A 23,410-nucleotide genomic window follows, 5' to 3' on the forward strand; every position below is an offset into this window, starting at 1 on the left:
ATGACAATTTCATGTTGATGGTGCTCCTCTTACCGAAGGGTGTACACAAAAAAAATCTAAAACAATTTTTCTTGCAAATAGAAAAGGTGCAAAATAGGCACACTAGGCATTTTAGTTTGTCACCTTCCCCTCTTCATGTACATTAATGTGCACACATAATAAGGGAAAAAAAACCAACAATATTGCCATTAACATAAATATAAAATAATATAAAAATGCATTTAAAAAGGAAAATAACAAAGGGAAAAATATTTATTAGCTAGAAAAAAATACAGAAATACTTTAAAAAATAAGAAAAAAAAAAAAAAAAAAAAAAAGACAAGCACTCCGTGAGGACACTTCAGAAGGCTAAATTCTACTGCTGAATTCTATGCGGTGAGTTAGTACATTGAAAAGCTGTGTTGTGACCAATATGTAAATAGCTCATTAGTAAGGGTTAATAACAGTCCTCCGATTCCTGACATAAGGCAGAAAAACACCCTCTATGTGTACTGTACAATATCTCATTTGGCGATCTGAAAAAAGTGCATTGCACTTTTTAAAGTGCGTATGCGGGCGGATTTCTTTTATTAATAATGTGGCACTTATTTATTTATTTATTTTTATTTGGGGCCACAGGAATAATTCACGGCTTTTACGATTGGAGACGAAAACACAACAAAGGAATAATTAGGTGCTTGTGCGATGCCCCTACTGTCTGGTGCACTTGCATGCCCAGTCGAATGCACCCTGTTCCGTTTCCCCCCTCAAACTTGATGGTTGTTGAACTTATTTTTAGTGTCATTTGATAAGCTTCCCTGCTTGCACCGAGACATCCCACTGACCCAGCCACTGGTCATTGTCTATACTGCTTCCCGTCAAAGCTGGCGCGCTTTGTCAGATTTCGACTCGAATATCCATTTCGCATCTGAAGTAGCGTATCGAAAGTGACTGGATCGTTCGAGCCTTTTTCTTCAGCTGCCACCCCTCGTCCTCCCCCCGCAGTGTTTCCGCCCGTGCTAGCATAATTTTGCGTCATGACAGCACACCGGCCAAATCCACAACAGAATTATATTGCTCGCCTTTTTTTTTTTTTTGGTGTGTGTGCATGAGGAGGGGTGGACAATGAGGATAATTTCTGGAAATGAACAATACTTATCCATCCGTCGCCCCCTTTCCTTTCGGGTTTTGGATGGAAGGGTTCTCACGTTGCCATGGTGGCGGAGCCTTTCTTTTAATTCTCAACGATGGGGATACAGTAATAGGTCATTCAATGTCAGAAAGATGAGCAGAAGCTTTGCAGGCTGCTGCTTGGTGTTGCCTTTAATTATTTTAATTAAACTTTCGTGAGCGAACTACTGGGTTGAGGCGCTGGGAGAGCCTCGAAGAGAAGCGTGGCGAGACAGCTGTATCTATGTCTGGAAAACTAGCCACGTTTATGGATTGTGAAAGTCAGAAGCAGGCTACAGAATGTTGGAAGGGGGGCAAAAAAAAAAAAAAAACAAAACCCCACACCAACTACCATGTCAAGGTCTTGAAGCATCTGTCCCTCAAAAAGTAGCCGCAGTCCTTTGGTCACAGGCTGTCTTGCGGTGCAATAACGCTCTATTAATTTTTAGGTCCTGAGCACACAATGATAGAAAGGTGTCTTCACAAACTAAAGGGCAAAGTCTTATTGCATCCAGTACCTTAGGGCATTCTGTCTACAATTTGTCATGCGTGTGCACTTCTCAGTGTTAAAATGACAAGATCTCCAGTCAAAGAGGTCCCGCCAGGCATCGAGCGAGAGTGGACATGGAGAGGCTTTGTGGTGAGACATTGCCAAAAGGCACTGGACTTCTGCACTCCCCAAGCCTACTGGGATTATTTCTACTTCCACGCCAATGGCGAACAGCCTCTTCTCATTCTGTTTTTTTTTTCCTTTCTTCCCTTTTTTTTTTTTTAAATAGCCTCCGTCTGTGTCCATTAAAATTATTTTTCTCCACCCCCCCCACAGAAGGCACAATATGGTCAGAATATGTTAAGCCTTTGGTGCGCACAAAGCGGCTAACCAAATCCGACACAAAATCAGGCACTTTTTGATGTATTTACTTTATCTGTGCTAAAACACATAAGCACGACTCAATCCTCCTTTAGCAGCTCGAGGGATACAATATAAATCATTTAAAGCAGATGTAATGGTTGGGGAAGGCCAATGCTTGGAATTAAAAGAACCCTAAACAAGAATGTACTGCACTATGGACCAGGTATATCATCTACAACAACAACAACAAAAACCTGACGTATTTTCCTTGTACCCTCAGAAATACTGGATGTCCACATATTTCAGTGATTGAAGGCCGTCTAGTGATGTCGCACTCGGCTGAAATTCATACATCGTCCCTGCAAGACAAAAAGAAAGAGAATATATTCAGTGTTGGTGCTTTATTTACATTTAGATCAAATTCATTTTTTCAAATATTCTTTAAAAAATTCTTAAACAATAAAACTGAGAATGAATTTACAAGCGATCTATGTTTAAATAAAATTCATGATTATTTTGAAGTCAATTATAAAATTAACTACAGTATTTCAGCATATATGTGAATGTCATAATTTGCATAAATTTATATTTTCACACGTAAAAATGTTTAATTTTGTACATCATTAAATAAAATATAAAACTACTATATTCCCCCACGAGATTAAGAGATACACCTATTTACTTTGAATTTAAGAAATCTAGAAATCAAAAATATTAGAAACGCATTCCCCAATATAAACCTCAGAAAAGTGTAAAAAAAAAAGAAAAAAAAAAAAAAAGGCCACATTAATGTATGTTTTTGCAAAAAACATCTTCCCTGTAGCCACCAAAATATATTCCAGGAAATGAGTGTTACTGTATCTGTCCATTTCTCCATTTCTTACAGACCGTAAACACTTTTCTTGGCCACAGCACATAGTACAGGCCACTGGGGGGCTACTGAGGACACTAGGACCACTGGCACCAAGAGGGAGCTCTCGCACAGCTTATTCTTAACACTATACACATACACACACTAAGTGGTCAGCTGAACCCAAGGCTGCTCTCTCTCTGTATGCTCTGTATATGTATACTGGCTAGTACAATTTACATAAATCCCGTTACACAGTTTGAGGTTAGATTACAGTATTGTGAACAGTTTTACTTTTTGCTCTAAAACTTTTACTCTGGTGTACAGCATGAAATCGAGCAGTCTTTTCGGTCAAAACTCTCTACTACCAGAATAACAAATAAGTCAAGATCCCTTTTATATTGGCGTCATCTGGCCTACTTTCCCAAGCGCTAATGAACATTGGACGAAACTCAGGCAATGTCACGAACACGGTCTATCCGCGAATGGTGGGCTTTGCGTCATCCCTCCACCGTAAGCCGCATGAGGCAGACCCTCTGCGCTAGATCTCGCTGTGTCAACAAATAAGGCACATCAGATGCTGTTTTGGCCGCAGCCAACAGCACGCCTAAGTTCACTGGATTTTGAGGACTTTGAGGTAGGCACTGAGAAAAGCTGCCTACCCCCCCTGCACACAATGGCTGTGAACGGGCTCTGCTGAGAGAGCTGACCAGGTGCGGTACAATACGGTCAGGCCCTCCCCGCGCCACTCGCTCCAAGGCAGCAGGCTCGGACTTGGCAGTGACCGCTTTACTCCGTGCCATGCCTGGCTGAGATGGGCAAGGCCCACCTGTGCCACTAGACTAGAAGGACAGTGGGCTGTGTGTCAGTTTAGAACGCTGTTATGCCGTGGTGATGTTGTCAGACGGGTGGCTGACTGGTCCATCAGGTAGTTGGAAGTGATGTGGATGGATGGATGTTGAAATATAGGCTAATTTCACCACATACTACCCCCACAGAACTCTGGAGTGAAATCTTTCATGTCATAGACTTGTGAACATGGATGGTGTAATTAGAGCTCCAGACAGAGAAAATACATGAACAGCTGAACAACTATGTCATTTACTGGCAGTCCAATGGCATCACTCTAAGTAGAAATCTTTAGTAATTTTAACCTAATATTCTGGTGCAGACTCTGAGATTAAATTACAAGGGTAATTGCTGTGAAATTATTGAGTTCATTGAGTTTAACAACATGTTAAAAATCTGTTGCTTACCATAACAAGGTCATAAGGTCAGTTTGTACAAAACTCGGAAGATATCTCCTTTTGAGAACCTACATTTATTATAAGTTGTGGTCATTTTAACTTGGCCTATTTATGTTTCACTGCTTGGACCCCAATGATTGCTACTGGCAACGTAATGTGTAGTAAGTCGTTTAGCTCTCACAGCAGTTATGACACACATGCTCTACATTAATTTCAAATGAACACTAAATGAAAGCTGATTGTCCTGGTTGCAAAAAGTAACAATTTATGCATGACTACCTTTTTTACCCACTGTTCAAAAGCTATTGTGCTAAGCTAAAAGCTAACTTCAGTGTTATCTTAACTGTGACCAATAAAAATGAAACACTATCTGTGGGTTGGCTGTGCTGTGTTTGGGGGAGTGTTTGCTGGTAGTAGATCCCTCCTAAAATTAAAATGTAAAAAACAGCATTAAAAACAGGCAAATTTTGCTTTACAACTACCAAAAATGAGTCCTAAAAAAAATAATTGAGGACAAGAATGTAAGTGACAAACTAGTAACTAGACTAGGGTCTCTACTTTCTGCACACCCAGTCAGACATATTGAAATGATAGACAGTTTATAATTTTGTAATATTCAACAATTTCATCACACAGTGCATTTTTTTGATCTGTATCAACCCTAAATTGCACCATTTACCAAAGGCCACAATGCATGCTGGCTTTCTATACTTTATGTATAGTGAACACTGTACATTCCAACATCAATATGCTATGTGTTTGATGGGTGCTTAAAGTAACCATCCATTCAAGGCCAAAACCCACTAATTTCTACTTCAACTAGGCTCTAAATACACCACAAGAAAACTTTCCGTTTCCAGTGAACTGCCTTTAAATGTCTCAGCACAAAGCCACTCAAAAGGGACAAGCAGGAGAGCTCACAAGAACACAGTCTATTAAAAACTTGACAAAACACTTCATTCCCTGATCAAAGAGTCTCTGTAGATCAAGCCATCTTAAAAGGAAGACACAAGTACATCATTCATTCAGTTCATCAAGAGCCTCCCCCTCTCTGACCCCAAACATATGCTACACCTATTTAGATCAGTCCAACTGAGACGTCATGTTGGAGATCTCTACCGCCTTTCTATCTCTGATCTTTGGAGTGTTTTCTCCATGCCACACAAGGCTGATGGCCACTGAGCTTCAGAGAGACATGTCCTGGGCTCTGATTCTGCCGTGTGCTCGGGCAACAGTCCAATAGAGAAGCCTGTGTGTGATTTTGCATCTCATCTCCTGATAGCCCGCGCTCTGGAACAGCTTTCCCCCAATGCTAGAACTCCCCGAGGAGCCGTCTTGCACTTCCCCTGCTCAAAAAGAGTGAGATCCAGGAACCTGAGGGTGGAAGAGTGCGTCTGGATCCTGGCCCATGTCCTTTTGAGGATCCCCTCACTATAAAAATTCTTGAAATTCCATCTTAAAATGGTCATTTAAGACTTACAGAATGCTAAACAATATCAGTATGTTGGAACAAACACAAAAGGCAGCTTTGATCAAACTAAATTGATGTTGTATGTAAATTGACTCAAGGTACATCTGTGATGCACATATTCTTACATAATTATAAAAGGTCAATATAACATTATGGGTTTGCAACAATGTTTACTGCAACAGATCAAGAGGAGAGAAAAGATTGCAATGTTTGATTCTGGTCGCGCTTCTCTCTGCAAAATTTGACAGTACAGCATGAGGACAGTACAGCAACTCCCCCTCCACATATTGAACACATTAAAAGTTCAAAATGGGACAGAAGTACAGCTGCAAATGGGCTGATACTAAGCGCCAGAATGTGAGCAATCCTGCACTCTAGAGCTGAGCCCTCACTATCGTTACGCCCATGGTCCACATACGGCCCACATAGCACTGCCATCTGGCGTGGTGGAGAATCCGAACCAAGCCAAGACGGCCAAAAACATCACACCTGCTGACAACTTGGATTATTCTTCCAGTCGTTAAAAATGACAGGCACTGAAACAAAAAATACATCAAATCATGAAGGAACGGACAACTTTAGATCCCTTGAAACCCCGTAGAAAAGGGGAATTCCACTAATCTTTTTTTAGAGAAACATACAGAATCAGAATATTTGTGGTGGTTAATAGGAACCAGACATCTGAACAGTTTATTGCCTCTACAAGCCACCTCACAAAATGTTACTACATAAAATGGTTACAATGGTTACGTTGGCATCTGAAATATTGTGTTATGATAGTTTTTCAGTGAGGCTTTGATCTAAAACTTGTTTGCTACATGCAGCACACCATTAATCAAATAGTCCCAAAAGGAAAATTTTTCTGACTTACTACTATTTTACCACCATCAGTATTACATATAAAACTCAGAAGATGTAGGTCCACTATTGGTTTGGGGTAATAAATAAAATGGCTATATTTATGTTGTCGAATTGTGACCACTGCGGCCTTTATTATTCTTCAAATAACTTTTTATTTTCTTAACCTACGGCAGTCTCACATTTGAAATAGACTGAAAAAACTGTAAACTTCTTAAACTGCAACTTTTAATGAGTTTCACAAAATACAGCATAAATCCAAAGAGGATTTTTTCCCTGTTGGCTATCTCCTCCACCATCACGTCTAGGTTTCAATGGCAAAATTTTTAAATGTTTGTTTTTTGTTTTCCCTTCATTTCTCCGTCCTCGGGTGTTAATTAAAAAAATAAAATAAAATGAAAACAAAAATATGGAATAATTTCAGCTAATCTGTAAAATGTAATATGACAAATACCCTTTAGCATACATACAAAACAATTAAAGGGTTTATAGAGAAAATAAATCAGACTTTCTTAAGAGAATATCTTTTTTTTTTTTTTTTTACAAAAACTGCATTTAAGATCATTCATAGGTTTTCTCTCAAGAAAGCTTTCATGAGTTTGGCCTCTGGTTCCTATCACTACAATTGTAAAGAAATCTGAGTGTGTAAATTTCTGTACAAATAACTATTTCACATCAGAACACTTCAAATAACTTTGTTTCCATCTCAACCAGTGAATTTAGCAGAAATACAAAAACCTGTGGAATTGTCTTTGTCATTCATGTTCAACTTCTTTAGACTTCAAGAGTAGCAGAACCATGTGACTCTAACAGGCCCCACAAGACCTAATGGCATCACCCATTTTTTCCTTTAAAAGGGAGTGTGTTGATTTATACATGCTGGTAATCCCTGTAATTCAAGTCCTGAGCCACAATGAGAAGTCTTTCAGAAGAGCTTCAGCGCCATAATTTACAAGGGCATAAAACTGTCCTTCCTGCTGACATAATATTTACAGTGAAACCCTTTCACTGAGGTACACCAGCTCAAATGGAATCTTCTGGGTAAATAAAGTGGCATATGATCAGCAATCAAACCCTGATGAGTCCTGGACTGACCCAGGAGACAAGAGTCGAGAGTGATGCTTTTTAATCTCGAGCTGGCAATAAAAAATGCTACGCTGGCATTCGGTGACATGCTGCGTGCATACAGTTCATCACCAGGCCTGCTTTTTTTTTTGCAATGACGACAGAAGCTGCGTTGAGGGTAACCGCACAGAGTCATTAAGCACTGCTTAGCTATAACTTATATAACCCATAAGATACATCAGATCATCTAGCAGTAATGGACTGTTCAGATGTTTCTGTTGGTGCAGTGACCAGAACAATGCACTCTCTTTACAGATGTATGGATGCTACAATCTAATAAGTGTTCATATACCTGTTATAAGTAGCTGTCATAAGAGATCATGGGACAAAAGTCTAAACAACTAAACCTATCAAAAAAAAAAAAAAAAAAAAAAAAATTGTTGACCTGCGGGGGGCAGTATTGAGAGGGCACTTGGCACTGTGGTCATTGGTAGAAGCAGCTACATACTGTACATTTAATTAATACTACTGTTCAAAGGTTTAGACTCTCTTATTCTCTTGATAATAGATGACTGAAATTCTACAAAATGTATAGAAACCAGAAGAGATTTTATTCAATATTTCAAGGTTTGTGCAAACAAGCAGTTTAAGAAATGATAAACAATGTATTGTAATTTATAGGAATTAGGAATTATAGGTCATGTAAACCACCTGAAGATTTGATTAACACTTCTTTTATGTCACATAGTATGGATCTTCATTTAATGACTTCATTTAAGGTGTTATACAGTTTTCATATATGACCAAATTATCAGTGACAACTTCCTGGACAAATCCTAATCTTTTTAGTTTTCTACAAGCTATTTGAGCCTATTTGAGGTTACAGTACCTATGAGATTACGGTCATCACTTTACAACAATGTTAGCTGTGTATCTGCAAACAAAGCACTTTTAAAATACTGGAATTAGTTCATCTGATTAAATGGCAGTGCATCAATGTCAAATTATTTCACCATTCAATATGAAACAGAGTCATAAGCATCTATTCATAGTTTCTTATTACAATAAAAATGTGTGTGTGCTGGTTTAGACAGTGGTTTGCCTTCATGAATGGCCCATTCACATGTTACAAGACAGCAGGTCATTAAAAACTCTTTAACTGGAGTTTCTGAGCAGTAACAAAAGCAGTAGCACATAGTATTCATAGAGATTTAGCCCTAACAACAAAGTACTGCAATTTTCTAGAGAAGATAAATGATATGTGTTGACTTGCACAGCTGAGGTGAGGCATGAGTGGACAAGTACATCAGGGCTCTGCATTAGGAGCAAACAGTCTTTGTAAGTGATTAAGCACCAGCAGGGAAGCAGGGATGCTGATTCAGTACCAAAGGGAGGAAGCTTGCTTCCTTTTAATCACTGCTATGGTGGTCATAGAAAAGCATATGATCGCAGAACAGCATTAGAACATTGTCAGCAAAAAAGGTTCTGTAGAGGTACATTTTCATTCACCAAGGTTCAAACAATCCAAATGTGCCCTCAGAGATACAACAATGGTCTTAAGGTCCAATTGTGTACCTTAAATATGTTTTAAAGGGATACTAGGGATTCTCTTTCCAAAGGACAATGTGCATATTTGTATATTTGCAATGCTTTAAAAACAGTGCAGAAAAAGCTTGGAGAACAGTATGGAGTCAATCTAACTTAAAAAATAAAATTGCAATGAAATATGATACAATGATCTTGCTTTACTAACAGTACTGAAGACATATCCTTTAGGGTACCACCGCAGTGACCAGAGGAATGCTGCTTCAGTGACAGTTCAGTAAGAATACAGCCCATTTTTCCCAGTGTGGAAAAGTGCATCAGGTCTACATTAGCAACCATCGGTCTTTAAGAGATTAAGCGCCAGCAGGGTGGTGGGGATGCTGATTCAGTCGCAAAGGATGAAAAGGTTTCTTCTGCTGACCACCACTGTGGTGGACACTGAAAGGCACATAATCATAAAGTTGTTTTGTGTAAATTTAATTGCAGGTAATAGAACATTTACAACAATAGAGCACTGCAAATCAGTAACAAACTGAACGCATAAATTTCATGAGAAAGCACAGAAATTGTAGCTTCCTCTATGTAACTTCCTACTCACAGACCCATCAACTCAGTGTAGTATCCCGGCCACCACAGACCTTTCCTATGAAAAAGGCGTAAGCCACAGTAAGCATGCAGATGTTTCCTGCTCGCTACCTTGCCTCTTTCCCGTTTTCTTCTTTTTTTTTTTTTCCAACGGAGTAAGCGCACATCACTGCCAGCTAACAGCTCTGGGCACTGTCCCCTGGTTGTTTGAGAGAAAATGCCAGTCGTTTTGGCGGAGCGCGGACGCTCACAGACGGCAAAGGCGGGCACAGATGGCACTAATGGACAAGTGGAATCCAACAGAGGGAGCGGGACCGAGTCGCAGAGGAGCGCCATTCCAAATAGCTGCGGTGGAAGCCAGGCCCCCACAGCCGGCTTCCAGCGGGGGCTACTGCTGCAGAGTCTCAAGCATAAAGAATTTAAAGTGATAAAATAATCATAAAGAAGGCAGAGAAGCAGTTTGGAATGGTGCCAGCAGGATCAGATGGAGCAGAGATTGTTCTTGCTTAAACATGCGCGCCAATGTGGCCAAACTAGAGGCAGCAGGAAAACTCTCAGGGTGGGAGGGACGTCAGGGTGGCTCGTTCACTTCAAGCATCTTCATGTGAAAAGGTCTGTGCCTGAAGCTTATCTCTGAGATGATCTTTGATGCCTATAAACAATGAGTCCCACATCTGCTCTGGGAGCTTGAAAAAGGAAAAAAAAATGTGGCACTCATCCTGGTAAATGTTCAAAGTGACTTCAGTTAGACTGGAGCCATCGCTGTCTGGATAATGAAAGATAACAAATGCTGACTTTACAGAAAAACAGAAAATCAACAAAAATCCCCTGTGGGACATTGGGAAGGTGCTCCTTCCAGTATATCACATTTTCATTTTTACTTTCTGCCAACAAAACAAACTGCAACACTTCCTTCTTGCTTTGCTGTAAATTATACCCAGAAACAGTGGGTAGGGGTGCGCCCACATCTGAGTGCTGCTGCCAAGTCATTTCATGTATCTGTATCAGTGTAAGTAAACACATCTGCTTGAGTATGTCTCAATACGGCTGCCGACTTCCCCTCCTCATTTCCTCAGAGAAAGCTCATGACACTGCATATGAGCATCCAAACAAGGCCGCTAGGCTCATCTGTACTTTTTAATTTCTGGCCTGTCTCTACACTTCACCCTCTGCAACTGCCTGGCCTACAGTCAGGCCCCCAGATGTGTTACACATTCAACCGCACAAAAAGCATAAGTTTCCATACTGTCTCACAGTCAAAGCCAGAGCACACATGCACAAAAACAGGGGGTGTAGAAATAAAGCATGAAGATGAACATACAGTTTGGGTAGTGTGCAATATTTTACTTTACAAGGATGTTGCATATTTCAATGCATCCTTGCAGTTCATTGAGGACACTTCAGGTTCCAACCAGTGATTTCAGACAAATTTCTGTCTAGGTGGTGATTATATAGGGTAGGGGTGGGAATCTCTTGGCATCTCACAATTTGATTTGATTAGGATTCAAAGGGATGTGATGTGATTAGAAAATGATTATCGATGCATCTTTTTTTCTATACAGGATCTCTTTTTCCTCACTGTGTGATGACTTGGTACTTTTAAAGCAAAGTATTTGTAATGATCTATAATGAATTTACTTTCAATACCTTTTATTAATAAATCAAAAGGAAGCGATGTGGCAAGTGAACTGGAAGGTTCTCATTCACCGCTTTTGTTTGGAGCACATTGAGACGCTGCTGCCACTCATCTGCAATAAAATGCGTGGTTACATTGAAATAAGATCCAGTGGTAACGGATGTCCACGCAGCACATGTTATGGTGGTCCTGCCCATTTTCTTTAGTGATTTTATAACTTCGGATTTGGTCATGTTGTGGAGAATCAGGGATCACTGTGTCAGTAAAATATCTGCAAAACAAGATGTGAGCAACACAGTGCAAAAGCCCCGTTTCTCAACGAGACTGCAGGTCACTTAGCAACACAGTCTCTCCTGGCTAGTAGCTACGAAAAGGCAGAGAGAGATTTAGCTTAGACAAACATTTGGAGACTTATTCGCATTTATAAGCACCTTAGTTGGTTTTCTGGAACGTTAAATCTGCAACTAGAGACTGTCAAACACTAAAAAGTTGTGAAGCAGAGGCCACTTCTCTTTCTAATTTTCCTGTTCCACCTTAAATGGTGCTGCATTTCCAAAAGAAGCGACTTTCTGTCTCGTAAAACAGCCGAACGATGAGAGACATTTTACAATAGGCTGCTCTACTTCTGAGGAAAAGTTTTCCGGTGGAGATGGGATATACTAGGACATCAGCACATACTGAGACACACTGGGCATTAAATGTTGTGGCTCTCAAGGTGGTTTGACTTTGTTAAAATGACAAAATGGCTCTTCTTAAAATTTGGGTTGTGACTCCTGATCTAACCTCGCTTTAATGCAGAGGGAGCCGGTGGCATTTCTCGCTCAACCAGTTGTGTTTTTGTTATGTTTCTTGTTGAATGGAAAAAAAAAAAAGTTTTGTTGATATTCCTACATATTACAATTTCCATTTCCATAGCCAACATCGAAAAACTTTTTGAAGCATTAAAACATTCAGGATGGAAATGTAGCTACTGACACCTTGTGTTGGGAGGACACAGCTGTAAGAGTGGACAAATGTTTATAGTGCTACAGGGATTTGAGTAATTTTATAAAAAGTATGCGTCCAGCTTTTTTTTAAACAATAAAAAAGTACTAACGAACTGGAAGTGTGAAAAAACATGCAAATTTCTTTGTAAAACTGAAAGCTGTAATAAAAGTAAAGGGTGGACACATTAAATACTGAAAAATGAGATGTTATGTTTAGTTGCTGGCTTCTGCTTAATTTTTTGTTAAATAGGTTTTCTTTCATAAATGTATACTTAGCGTACCTATTAGCTGTTTTGACTGAGTATTGAACATGAAGGGTGGTCTCATTTATTAAGCCAATAAACAGAATGCAGTGTGTCATCACAAGTCAAGACATTATAATCAGATTGATCAAGTTGAGAGGGAACTTGTGAGTGTAATGTAAAATAACTGTGTGTGTGTGTGTGTGTGTGTGTGTGTGTGTGTGTGTGTGTGTGTGTGTGTGTGTGTGTGTGTGTATGTGTATATATGTGTGAACATACTTGAGTGCATGGGCCTCCCTCTCTGCCACCACAGTCCCCCCTTTTGCCTTCCACCAGTGCAGTGGCGGGCAGGGGTCACATGCGATCTGGGCAAGAGGGAAGAGCAAGGCATGCGACAAGGGGAGCGATAATTGGAGGGAGCTGTCAGGACGGTGCAGTGGCGAGCGACAGCAAAGCGCCCTGCCATTTGGACGCGGCAGCACACACGTGCCAGGACGCCCGCCCTCCCGTGGGGTGGCACACATTAAGGCCTGTGATGAGGCTAATTCAGGAGGAAATGGCCCTGGCACCCGGCCTACACAGGTTCCGCCGGGTGACCTGCCAGTGGAGCCCCGATGTAAAGGCAAATGTACAGCTATTCATAACACCTGATGTGGATCTCAGGCCAACAGTGAGCATACTAGGAATGGGCTTTTTGTGAAATGCTGACTGAGTATGCTGTGAGTTACTCTTTCCTTTTTAGGATTAGGTAAGACTGTACTGGACCTCTATTTAGATTCAAAATCTACTTTTATCTATCCACTCTTATGATGCTGATGAATATAACCCTTTATGTAATGTCAAGGAAAAAAAAACCTTTTTCTTGAATTGGCTGGAGAGGACTAAATAACAACGTCCTGTAACCCTCATATACAACACTTTTTTATTTCCTCTGAAAGTTAACCATGAAAAGCTAACCTTGATTTATGACGTCGGGGCGTCTTTAGAAGCAGGTTCACGCAGTTATTCACTGCCAAAAATTTTACCTCTAAATTACAAGACAGAAAAAGTTTTAATTTATGTAATGCCATAAAACACAGGAGTGTAAATACAGCCAGGCTGCTCGTGCTGCTATGCTCAGTGGAAAGCCTTGACGATAAAACATCTTGTTATGTCTACTGAGGAAAATATGCTTATCAAGCCGCATGGTAATGTAAGCAGTAAATAACGTGATCGCTGTGCGGGCACGATGGAAATCTAGCAGTGTGAAGCCGCTCCGGGCTATGGCAGGATTATGGAGGAGCTGTGGGGCTTTATGTAGACCACAACTGTGAGAATTGGGTTAATGTGACCTGAGCTGGTCAGACAATGGACTGGTCAGGGGTGCAGAGCACAAGAAAGCATAATCGTATGCACACAAATAATACACACACATGCATCCATAACACCGGTGAATGTACTGTAAACAGACATGTACAACAATATGAGCTGTGGAATAAAAGAACACTTGTTTGTGTGTCTGAAGGTAAACAAACACCAGCCTATTACATACCACAGCTGATCCTCTGATACTGCAGTGGTTCACCATGAAGAAAAGTCACTTTGGTGTTAAAAGTAACTCATTCCGACAAAGAGCCTGACCAAGAACTGTCTCATTTACACCATCAGAGTCTCCAGTGTTCATAGAGATGTTCACACTCCTGCCTCTTTTATTTACCACCTGACACAGGGATATGCAGTGACCTTTATTCCAAAGACGGCACTGACCTCCTGGAGAGGAGTTTACAGAGCAGGCCAGACACCAGCCGTGGCACTGCACAGTCACCATTTTTCTTTACCTACAACCTTCATATTTGCGCTGCTTAAAAACAAAGGTGTCAAACCGGGTTCTTTGGAGTGATGGCACAGAAGAACCACTATTGAAGAACCATTCAGTGGATACTTCTTTAGATTAAATGAGATGTGAAGTACTCATTTAAAGAGTATCCACATAATGTAAAGGTTCTATTTCATTTAAAGGCTTTTCCTAAAACCCAAGCCAAGAACTATTTAGGAGAGTGGTTTTCACCTCCAGTCCTGGCCCCAACACACCTGATTCTTCATGAGTTGGACAGTGAACACCTGAAACTGTACAGAGTAGTGTGTCCACTGGACTGGAGTTGAAAACCACTGACTTAGGACCTTTAAAATGTGCTTCCATTTGTCCTCTCCTTGTTTCATAGACACAGACAGCAACTGCTCAGACAATATTTACTAAACACTAATTACTCAGGCTCAGCCTTCAATTCCTCACTCCCATAACTTACATATTATTTTCATGGGAGTCCCTAAACAATATATATTGTTCATGAGCTTTAAAGTCAATTTTCCATCCATACAATGATTTGATTCCAATTAAAACACTATTAGCAAGGGTCTCTGAACTAGATGAAGCTACTGCTTAATGACTAAAGGGAGTTGTGGGAGGGGCAATTGAGGAATCATGCTTAACATGACCAAAAACAGGGCTGAACAAGGTTAAAAAGAAGGTCAGTTTTGATTGCAGGTTGACTTTAAGGTTGCATTGTTGAAAGAGTATCATCTGAATGCTTGTTTTAACTGAAATAAAAAGTAATGATGTGCTTGGAAGAAACCGAGCACTGAACTGATCATCACAATCACAAACGGTTTTATCAACCAAGTAAAAATTTACTCTATTAAGGGGAAGCTGTATGTCTTGAATGCCTTGTGTATGTCTTATGGTCTAATTGGACATACCCGAGGTGTAGTGGCTGGTTATAGTGTGTTTTGTACTGTAAAGTAAATATATAAATTTTATTGATTAATTCTTGTTTCTTTTCTGTAGATGTGGACGACATTGGGGAGGTGAAAGACCTGTGTGAATTGTTTCCTATTCTCAGAATGTTAATGAAGATAATTCAAAAAACAATTAGAAGTGATATCTTAGTTGATATAGTAAAAGAGAAGGCACAGCAACAGTTAATATTGTCTGGGTCTATTACTGGCCATGAGGATAAATATGATGCAAATGTATTTCCCAATGGCCTTCTGAACAAGCCTTTTCTGATAAATGATAATCACTAAAAGGAACTTACTGACTCATCCAAAAGAGGACATGAGCATGGACAATTCTTTGAAATGTCCAATGTCTGTGCCCAGTTTTGGTTAATCAAGTGTGGTAACAGCCCAGAGTGTAAAAACATAATTACCACAAGTTTCAAAAAATAGCTGAGTTCTTGATTTATTTCATGCAAACAATATCAGGACACTAAGATTCCAATACATAAACATAACTGAACTTTTAAACATGCTGGGTGATGGACAAAGGACAAAAAACCCTACACCCACCCCCTCCTTCACCCAAACCCTATTCAACCTTTTACTACCGTTAGGGGTGGGCAATATAAAAAAATGACTGCTATCCTGATAATTTACAGCGATTTATGTCACAATATGCTACTCTATCATATGTAAAGAACACTGACCAACTGCATGTTTCATTAAAATGAATGTGTAATTAGTCCTGTTTAATTGGATTAAGTGAAATGCTGTGTGGGAAATAAATGTCAAATAAATATTCTTGTATTCATCGTTTTGGATAGCATTTTTTAAACCGCTGGTGCATTCTGTCTGTTCCTACTTTTCAAACACCAGAAACCATGCAAAAAAAGTGAACATCTTTAAGTACCACCGAGTAAAATTGCGCCACTCCTATCTATAGTTATTTTCCACACGTGTAATCACAGAAGATTCTGTTACCAAAGTATCTCTAGCCTTCATAGCTCACTGCAGGCCACAGCAAACATGGCATGAGCCCCACAGCCTCAGAAGGCAGCCAGTCTGTATTCAGCTATGCAGATGTCATGATAATGAGGTGCTTCCTCAGACTGGCCTTACTATGACTGCAAATGTCTCCATGTCTAAATGTCTCCATGTGTGTGTGTGTGTGTGTGTTTTCTTCTCCTCAAACCAAACACAGGCAGTGGCTTCAGACACAGATCTCCCAGTCACTCTCTTTAAATGCAATTTGCAAATACTATTTATTCCGCTAAGGGCAAATGACAAGGGGGTGGGGGGTGAGGGCCTTCGCTTGCAGCTTTGATGCCCCCATTCAGTGACAGTATGCGTATATGTGCGTGTGTGTGTGTGTGTTTGCAAACGAGGAGAGCGTGATTCTGTGAGTGCAAATATGTATGTGTGTGTGTGTGTGTGTGTGTGTGTGTGTGTGTGTGTGTGTGTGTGTGTGTGTGTGTGTGTGTGTGTGTGTGTGAGCCAGGGGGAGGGGCGCCTATTAAATGGAGGATGACAGGGAGTAATTATTCTAATGCGCTACATCCCAGACTAAAGCGGAGTGGCTGGGCCGAGGTGTCAGCTGCGAGTCATTAGGGCTGACACGCGCTGGATGCTGGCGAGGCAGCTGTCTCCCTCCCAGGTGGGTTGACCCGCACTGCTGCCACCACAGCGACCGGGCCACCGGCAGGGTGCCCGGTAACGCAGCCTAACACAAGTCTAAGTCTACAGTAAGTCACTGGCTCATGTACACACTGTTGTTAAGTCTCATCATGACTTTTTTGAGGACAGAACATTGCCACACCACTAAAAAACAGGCCAGTGGTTTCCCCATGTTACTCATGATGAAAGCCAGAAGATGAAACTGGAACATTCCAAGCCTGAAATGACTGTTATTGCCAAACAAAAAATAAATAGACAAATAATAAATAAATAAATAAATAAATAAATGGGACTGGAACCACTTTCTGATAACTGAATAAAAGGATGAAAACGATATGGAGAATTTACATCTTTTACCTTCCATTTTATATGCATGCCCTCTGATACATTATCCAGAACTCTGTGAATTACTATGGTTTAATGCTACAGTTTAATGTGTCTTTGTAAAAAGTCTTTTCACACCAAGTTGATTTTTATGCATTTACTGCACTGAAACCTTCACATCAAGCGTAATGCTTTTTCTTTCCAAAACATTGAGAACACTGGAAGAAGAAGCAGAGGAATAGGTAATAGTATAATAGTATAATCTTTTGGCTACTGCGACTTAAAGATACAGACGCTGAGTAAGAGACTGTTCTGCTAAGAAAGTTGACTCACTAGAGCTGCAGCTCTGCAGCATTAAACTGGGAGAATAAACTACACGAGCAACAATGATCTCTCATATGAAAGGCCTGTATCCTTGTTAAGCTTTGAATCGAAATAAAAGGGTTAAATCATTGAATCAGTCACAGTTTAATATCCAATAGGAGGGACCAATTTGTGAAAAAACACTACTCCAGGCTTTCAGGAATCCTAGATGTCACTGACTGAATATGACTGGTAGCCTCATCAACTGGTTGTTAGAAATTCAAAACAGAGTCACTGTAAAACTGCAACAAGCCATACAAAACATACAAGCTTCAACACAGAAAGTCTTTTAGAAGTTTCAAATGTGTGTTTAATCTAGAACTGCCAAAATTGTTCATGTGAATCCCTGTTAGCTTTATGCTAACACACAGCTGGAATCTAGAGGTAGTGGTGGTTTTTGTCCTTATGTTTTAACTTAGTTTTGAAATGTATGGCCTAAATGCAAGACCTAGATCTAACAGTCACAGTTCACCATTGATAAAATGTGGTGTGAAAAGAAAACATTATGGCTTTGTCACCCAAAGCAGGCCGTGGTCAGCATTAGCACAGAGGTTTGCGACAGACTTTAGAGGTTTGTAAGACTTTAACTGCCATTTCTTCACATTAGAAAGACAACATCGATCTGAACCCAGTGGTGAGCCTTATGAGTAGTTATAAGCATCTGCAAGCAACATCAACAACAGGGAGGCCAGTGACGGTCATCCTCTGCTTCTGACCAAAATTAGACAAACACACTTAAAAAAGTAAGTTGTTCAATTGGGGCAAGACAGATGTTAATCACTTTGCTGCTCTTCATGTTTAAGTGTTTCTCTCAAATGTGCTTTATTTGAAAAAGCTGGGCAGTACGTTTTACGCATTATTCTTTCTTTTTCTCCCCCTCCATATCATTTTCTATCATTTCATATAAGGAATGATACGCAATAACTTAATTCCTCTGCTGGTTTTTCAGTGTTTTATTTTACAGTGTGCAGGTTTTGGGCACTCGCTGCAGATGCTTCCGCTCTTTGATTCCCTGCCAACGAACCAGCTTCTCTGAACGCAATATAAAACCTGACACCGTCATAACATTTGGCCAGTTTTGCGCTGTAGAAGGGCTTAATTTTGTCTTCATCTTTATCCAACAGCTAAGTGACGGTAATGAAAACAGTTATTTTTGCATGCGTGCCAGGTCCGTTATATTTTCATTTAATGGCCACAAAAATGTGTTTCATTACACTCAGGGAAAACCCCGGAGTTCTTCTCAGATGGCCTCATTAGGATTGGCCTCGTAAAAGCATTTTTGGTTTATTACAAAATTTAAGGTGCAGCGTTTTGGGCTGTCCTTAAAATGACCCCTAATTTAGATGTTAATGACATAAAAAAAAAAATTAAAAAAAACTCGCACAAAAAAATGCACATGTTCGTGCCCTTAATCTGATATTACTGTGAGTAACCATTTAGGGCTGATGCAAAAAAAAGCAACTATTTCTTTCATTTTATCTGCTCTTCTGCGTTAATCATGTGACTTCACAGTGCCACTGTTGCATTTAATTGGCATGTTAAAAACTAAAAAACGATCTAACAAAGCCAAAAACAACTGAAGAGCAAATTAACTCTAAATTAACTTGCGTTGTCACGCGGAAAACATCTCAGTGTGTCCAAAGGAAGTCTTGTGCATCTTTTATACAGTGATAGAACATGGTAGCACACAGTACAGTATGTCTTTGGCACCTAAATAATTTGTTCAAAAACTATTTTGCCATTAAGTGTGTTTGTGCTTGTAAAAACACCACATAGAATAAATGCAAATAAACAAAACACAGTAAAATATAACAAGAATTTATTATGCTAAAAAAAGTAGTTGATGTCTTGTGGGCTGGTTAGAAGAACAGATTAGATAAACTAGAGTTTTGGATGATAACTGTAAACAAAATGGGTAATGACGAGAGGAATACACTGATACACAGGTCATTATACCGAATTGGTTCAAAACTCCTTTCAGGCTTTCAACTGACTTGAATTTTAGACTAAAATTTGCTTGAGCGCCCATACAGCTTAATTATCAATCGTTTATGAAAATAAATGATTAAACATTCCAATTTGTTGCCACCAAAACAACCATAACACTACAGAAACTCTATCTAATGTGATCATTTTAGCTAAATGATTAGTTAATATCAATGACAGCTTTGGGACACATTTACTTCAAAACAATAAGGACTGAAATGCTCACCATGTGGCAATGAGGGGCAAGGATGCAATTTGCCTTCTCGCTTTAAAATGCAAGGGTGTGGCTAAAATAAGCTCCTCTAACGAACTAAAATTGTTGTGCTTTGGTACAATTTGCAAATGAAAGTGATCACAAATCATTTCACTTCACTTTAAATGAAAAAAAAAAGTTGAAATCATTGAAAATGGAAAAAAAAATTAAGTATTATCTTCATATTGAAATATAAGGGTTAGGGTCTGTGAAAACTCCTCCCGATAGATAGTACAATTCTGGAAAGCATCTATTCTGTGACGCTTAATTGTTTATGTTTTTTACTGTGGGACCAGAGTTTGAACTAATTCAGTTGAATATTCCATACATAATATCACTACTTATTGTATTAATATTGTTTGTAGTTATTGTAATATTTGTATTTTGCACAGGCAACTATAAATAACACTTAAATAATAAATAAATAAACAAACACTTTGAGAAATAGATAAACAGCTTTTTAAACATACGTTTGGTGTCTAAAACATTTGTACAGTACTGTAAAAAGCTGCTGCTCTGCACACCAATTTTTTCACTATGGACAACATGGATATGCATGCATCGTAACTCTTCTGGTGGAAGATTTACGTAAGCTTAAGAGGCCATCGCTTAATTCTCAGAATGGATCGGCCGCAAGACGCTCATTCGATGGCGATAAAAATACTGCAAACTGACCAAGAATTACGCTCTTCCACCCGCTGCCATCATATCCACAACTACACTCACCATGTGACACATATTCTAGTGTGAAAGGCTGCTGCCCCTTCTGCTGCTAGTCATTAGGACTGGTGGAATTCAACACACACCCAAACACACGCGCAGTGCACACACACTCCAGTCTAAGGTCTCTGTGTCCCCTGACTCCACGCCTTCATTAACGGTAGTTTGCATCAGGGCCTGCTGAAAGCGTCACATGTCATCAGCAGCTTCATCCTTTATCGCTTCCTTCAGTATAGACAGAGTAACCTTTAGAAACCTGCTGGCCACAGTTTTATGTCTTAATTAGTGCTAATGTCAGTCGCGGAGAGTTTCTCCCATCTTAATTTGAAAAGACAGAGTGGTGCAGACTAAGGTTCGAGTTCATAAATGGTGGCCGATGTGCTGCGATGTTTATTTCACAATCACTGAAGTGGATCAGCGCAATAAAATCTCTCCTGTATTGGTGAGAGTACTTATATACAGTGCTGTCTAAAAAAAAAAAAAAAAAGACACCCTTCATGTATCCAGTCAAAAAAGCAATTAAGTACATTTTTTTAGCATCAGGAAAAAAGCAGAAAATATATATTTAACAGAAACGTTCTCAGAAACTTCAGCAACTAAATCTATTATATTTTTTTAGCATTTAGTGCGTCCACTCTTTGCCTTTATTACAGCTTCTGTTCTTTTCAGGAGGCGTGCTTTTCAAAGAAATCTGCAGGGATGTTTTTCCACACCTCCAAAGTTCAGTCATAGAAGTTGCTTGCACTTTCTTGGGACTCAAGTAATCCTAAAGATTCAGAGAACTCTAGCAGCTTCTTTGTTTAATTTGTATATTTTCTTCTTTTCGTCTATTTCCATGTTTTAAGAAAGGCCATTCTCTCAGGAACAGCTACATATCCTTTCAGACCTGTAGCACTGAGTTGTCTTCACAGAGTGGAGGGATGGACAGAAACACTTGTGGATGTTTTCCAATCTGAGTAAGTAAAGAGCTTGATTTTCTCTCTCAGATGAAAGCTTTAAGCATTCTGGTGACCCTTATGATGGTCTACAAGGTTGCTAGTATTTTAGATTACTTATCTTTTGATTATAAGTTTTGGAAACTTCTGTTTCTGCATGTATGTTGTTTTGACTTTCCGCTTCCTTATGCAGGTGGATTATTTTACATCTAATCTCTTTATAAATATCTCTTGAAAATAAATAATACAAACTTATTGACAGTTTGACTGGAAATCAAATTAATGAAGAGTGGTCTCTGACTTATGCACATAATGCATATGGGACATACATATAACCCCATGTCCCGATGCTGTATAAATACAAATTATGTGTGTATATGTGTGTATATGTGTGCAAGTGTAAGTCTGTGTTTTAGATGCTGGAAGGGTAAAACACTCAACAGCTTCTGATATCTAGAAACCCACCGCCCCCCACCAAAAAAAAACCGTTCGGGCCATCTGATGGGTTAAAACTAATAAGACCACACGAACGGGTCTGCATCTGTGCACACAAGAGCGGGATTCAGAACTACTTAGATGCATTTGTTTTGAGACCCACAGATACAAAGCCAGACGACTGTGATAAAAACAAAATAAGGTAAACAATGCCATTTTATCCAGATTGCCATCTTCGTTCCCCCCCGTTTCAAGGCAGAATGTCAGCAAATTGCTCTTTTCTCATCACAGACCTGAAGTTCTTTGTCCATCAAACCAAAGTATTTCGCTCATTAATGATATATGGGACAGCATGACCTATAACTCATTAAAGCTGACATCATCATTAAGGTTATTATGTTAGATTATAAACTGTTACTATTAGCATCACAGCCATCCGTTATGATGATGAATGGCATATTGATTGAAATTCACATCTCTTTTCGTGCATATCGTATTATCCCAGGTCAGTGTGCGGGAAGTCTAGAAGGACAGTGAGGAACTTTTGTGTTTGGTACCTTTCCTCCAGAAATCATGTTCAACTTCCAGTGCAAAACAAAGAAATAAACCAGGTTTTTTCAATAGCTGTACAATAATTGTCACATCTGTATTTGTTTTCACGACGAACAATGAACCACTAGTTATTACTTATTTATGGCACCTTTAACCATGAATGATGCTCAGATGATGAAATGTTAAATGATACTCCAAAACATAAACAAGAATTTGCTTGGGAAACAATACAATTAGATAAAAGAGAAGGTATTTAAAGAAAAATCACCAGGGACTACGCAAAGGTATATATATGTGATAAATGTACAATCCAAAATATACTTAACTGTCCAAATAACATTGATGCCCAGATCTGTACAAATCTAACTTTTTGTCCATATTGAGGTCTTCATGAACCAGATCCATGGGACAATTCTGTTGTTAAATATATGGCAGGGGTGATGGTGTTTGGGTGGGGCGGGGGGCGTTGAGACATGCAGCCAACCACAAAGTGTTGATGGTGGCAAATATCGTGCTCTCACCACATTTAAAGCAGCAACAGTAATGCTTTTATGAGCACAATTAATTACTGTCAAATTCAGATTACAAAAAGCATTTAATTTCAGTTCATCCGCCAGTTTAAAATGTAAAAAAAAAGGTCTCTGCGATTTGCATAACAAAGCTAATTAGCATAATCAAGCTGATTGAGCCATGGTGCATGGTGCTGGAAGGGCTGAAAATGTGCTGCTGCTAACTAAAATTAATATAGAAAGCTACATTATTGCAAAGAAAGTATAAAAAAACATTAGTTCTCTGGTTTTAGTGGTTATATAATCTTCTTATGATATTAAATGTCAATCTTCTTATGACAGTAAACATACTTCATATCTGCTCTACAATGCTACATTGTTCTATACAATTACATATTTTTATCATGGTATGTCT

General features: G+C 39.4%; 1 protein-coding gene across 1 annotated transcript in view; it reads right to left on the reverse strand.

Annotated features, from left to right (window-relative positions):
• Positions 1 to 1,048: 1,048 nt before the first annotated feature.
• The window catches only part of antxr2a (ANTXR cell adhesion molecule 2a), a 61,020-nt gene continuing 38,658 nt past the window's right edge, over positions 1,049 to 23,410 (reverse strand). Inside the window, exon 17 of the mRNA XM_017705131.2 lies at positions 1,049 to 2,361. Coding sequence (XP_017560620.1) covers positions 2,323 to 2,361 — 39 coding nt within the window. The 3' untranslated portion in view covers positions 1,049 to 2,322. The remainder of the gene's footprint in view (positions 2,362 to 23,410) is intronic.

Source organism: Pygocentrus nattereri, chromosome 20 (assembly GCF_015220715.1).
Source record: "Pygocentrus nattereri isolate fPygNat1 chromosome 20, fPygNat1.pri, whole genome shotgun sequence".
Classification (NCBI taxonomy): domain Eukaryota; kingdom Metazoa; phylum Chordata; class Actinopteri; order Characiformes; family Serrasalmidae; genus Pygocentrus; species Pygocentrus nattereri.